This window comes from Triticum dicoccoides, chromosome 2A (genome assembly GCF_002162155.2).
Source record: "Triticum dicoccoides isolate Atlit2015 ecotype Zavitan chromosome 2A, WEW_v2.0, whole genome shotgun sequence".
NCBI classification, from domain to species: Eukaryota; Viridiplantae; Streptophyta; class Magnoliopsida; order Poales; family Poaceae; genus Triticum; species Triticum dicoccoides.
In genome coordinates, this window is record NC_041382.1 from 59,585,817 (window position 1) to 59,589,346 (window position 3,530).

The 3,530-nt window shown below is 41.8% G+C and overlaps 1 protein-coding gene across 1 annotated transcript; it reads left to right on the forward strand.

Moving 5' to 3' along the window:
- The first annotated feature begins 221 nt into the window (after positions 1-221).
- Positions 222-2,439, forward strand: LOC119358930. The gene is made up of 2 exons (XM_037625312.1): positions 222-876; positions 2,164-2,439. The coding sequence occupies exons 1-2, from the start codon at positions 306-308 to the stop codon at positions 2,256-2,258; spliced, it is 666 nt and encodes a 221-aa protein (XP_037481209.1). The 5' UTR covers positions 222-305; the 3' UTR covers positions 2,259-2,439.
- Positions 2,440-3,530: the final 1,091 nt, after the last annotated feature.

Consider the following 3,530-nt stretch of genomic DNA (forward strand, 5'->3'; position numbering starts at 1 on the left):
CCAGCGAAGTGTTTCCGGAGCAGCATGAATCTGATTGCCACTTGGGCCATAACGAGGTTGGCATCTTGTGCTATCATTCCAGGAGCGGTAGCGAGCAATTCCAACTCCCCTTCACCAGCAGCAACGACTATGACGCCTATAAGATCGCAACGCTTTGCAGATATGGTACTAATCAGTACGTTCTCTACACCTACGACTCCATGGCTGACGCTTGGACCCGCACACCCGCTACCTTTCCACGGCCGCAGGACGCTCCTAGTCCTCCGAAGCATCTCTGCAACAAGGTCGTCACCATAGGAGGCACCATGGGTTGGGTCGATCTCTGGGACAGCATGATCCTCTGCGACGTGCATGTCCCTGCTCCTTCCGGGGAGGAGGAACCCCCCGGCCCCAGGCTGCTCCGCTACGTACCGCTGCCGGAGCCAATGCAGCCGGACAACGGCCTCCCTCTCTATGGCATGTCTTCCACTTCGTCCTTCTTCCGGGACATCGCTGTTGTCAATGGCCGGATCAAGTTCGTCGACCTTCAGCTCCATGCCTGCCCGGGCTCGCGCACCCCGAATGGTTGGACGGCCGTCACATGGAGCATGGCGCCTGCTGATTCGGGTTTCACCAAGGACGGGGAGCTGAATTCCCGTGATATGGTCAACCCCATGGAGCCTTCCCTGTTTGTTGGTCACCCCACGCTCAGCTCCTGTAATGACAATGTTCTCTACCTGATGACCAAGACCAGCCTATATGACAGTATGTCACAGGTGATTACTGTTAACATGAAGGAGAAGACGGTGGGGCGAACCGCAAAATACACCACACAACGAGACGCCAGCATGGCCTTCGCGTACACGCGCACTACCATCTCTAACTTTCGCGCCCGAGGTATGCCTCTACCTTTTCGCCACTCTCTGATAAGAATCATAAGATACACATTTTTCAACTTGATTTCAAACTGCTAGCGGTAGAGAGAATGCTGCGTTACCATAGTTAATCTGAATTCTATTAAATGCAAGTTCATCTAATATGGCTTCGTAAGTTTAAACTCTGATTTTTAGACTTCTACTGCCTAGAAATCTGTGTTACCATTGAGAAATGAAATTTGTTGTTTATATCGGAGCGCATATATAGCGGCGGCTGTCGGCGGAGGAGAGCACACACGGGCGGTGTAACAAGCTATAGCTAGCCCGAACTCAAATTAGCCATGGCGTGCAGCTGTAGGCACAGGCATCTTCTGAAATTTGACAGTAGAGAATTGGTAGTCAGGTTGTTTCAAAGGGAGAACGATGATGTCAAACCTGAACTGAAATTGCTCCAAGTCAAATTAGCCTGAACCTACCCGACGGTGCTAGCTGTATATATTGCCTCTATTCAGTGTCAGATTTCTTCAGTGTCGATTGCTCAGTGTACTGCTGCTAGTGTCAATTGATGCATTGGTTTGGGTTTGATTTAGTCAAGTAGGTTCAGTAGTAGGTACTCCCTCCGTCCGGAAATACTTGTCGTAGAAATGGTTGTAAGTATTTCCGGACGGAGGGAGTACTATACTATGTCACCGCAATTTTATTGCTCTCTATCAAGAAGCCCAAATGCATGTTTTGGATTAATTTGACATGGGTTTGATGAACTATGTAATATAGCTAACAATTTGTGTTGAACATGCCTTCAAATATTTGATAGTTGAAGCAGGCAAAAAATATATGACATTATTTTGTTGCTATTTCGCAAAGTTCAATACATATGAAATTGTGGTAAACAAATTTGTGGCGCAGCTGCCCTATTTTAGGGCGGCTGTTGGAGCAGTTGTGCCCTATTATAGGGCTGCTGTTGGACACACCATGTTTTCGTGCAAAAAAAAAAAGCACTTTTGGTGCCCAAATGTTTTTACTCCCAAGCTCTTTTGGTGCCCTATTCTGGGGCTGCTATTGGAGATGCTCTTAGCATAGTTTATCTGAAGTCTATTAAATGTGAGTTCATCTAATATGGCTTCATCAGTTTATTAAACGTTGTGATTTTTTAGGCTTCTGCTGCCTAGAAATTTGTGTTACCATGGAGAAATGAAATTTGTTGTTTATAAGCCTATATCGCACTAACAGGCTGAGTGTTGATTGTTTGGTTTTTAGACTTGTCTTTTCCAAACTAATACATGGGGCTTTGGTGTGTGCACATTCAAAGGGCAACAAAAAGCGACCAGGGTCGGTGTTGCACGAATCCTTTCGGAAGAAGCTGCCTGCGATCAATCCCAGCGAAGATCTGCCTACGATGGGTGATGAAGGGGATCCTATCCAGTTGGAATAGATGTTGGGTAATATGGTCACCATTGTCAGGGGATGTGGAAGGCAAGAAATTGTATCACATTTCTGTTCATGAGTATGACCTCAGCAGGCTATTTGCAATTCTGTTCATGAGTAGTATGTTGGATATTAAGACACAATTAACCCTTTTGAACTCTGTTGGGATGACTGTTTGGCCAATCTATCATTTCATTCTGCATCGTAATGCTATTCATCTGACAGGTTAATTATATGCCTGCTTGTTCAGGTATGAGCTGACTAGTCATTCTTTGACCTGTACTCCTGGGCTGTTTGGCAGGACGAACGCCATATGAACTGCACATCGCAGGTATTTAGAGCTTGTTGATCACAAGCTCGCTCCGCTCGTGCTTCGGCCATTATGATCGGGCTCCGAAAATCCCATCGCTAGGGGTGCTTGAATCGCTCCAAATCCGTCAAGCTGATACCAAAATTGAATGGTCCGATTCCCTCCTTTTTTTGTCTTTTTCTTTATTTTCATGTTTCTATTATGTTTTCCTATTTCTTTTTATTTTCTCTTTTAATTTTCCAATCTAGTTTTCCATTTATATATTTCTTTTGCACAATTTCCAAAACCAATGTGTAAGCACTTCTAAGAAATAACATGAACATTTTATTAGACGGTGTAAATATTTTATAGAAGGCGCAGATAGTTCTTAAAATTACATGAACATTCTTCAAATAGTCTTTAATGTTTTACTTGAACATTTTTTAAATGCATGAACACTTCTAATAATTACATGATTTTTTTATAAAAATGTATGTATACTTTTTTTTTGAAAACTATATGATTTTTATAAAATATGGGAACACTCTTTTAGATACATGAATGTATCTTGAAAATGATAGAAAACTTTCTAAAACTATATGAATAATGTCTAAAAGGTTGATGTTTTTTAAATTACATTGATATTTTTATAAGTACGTGAATTCTTACTTTGTTATATGTATAAATATTATTTATATTTTAAATTGGTTATACATAAACTAGTGAGATAATTAAACTTTTTTTATTGTGTATATTTTAAATGAAGTTTCAAGATTTATGAAAGAGAAAACCCAAAATAGTACCCGTTAATGGACCCCATCAAAAGCGAGAAATGGTGATACCTGTTTGTCAATCATTTTTAGATTCTCAAAAAAAAGTGTCGGTTGTTTCCTAAAAAACTTATTTGTCAATTGTCATGACTAAATGTTGAGCAAACTAACAGGGCGACGCTCGCATGAGCC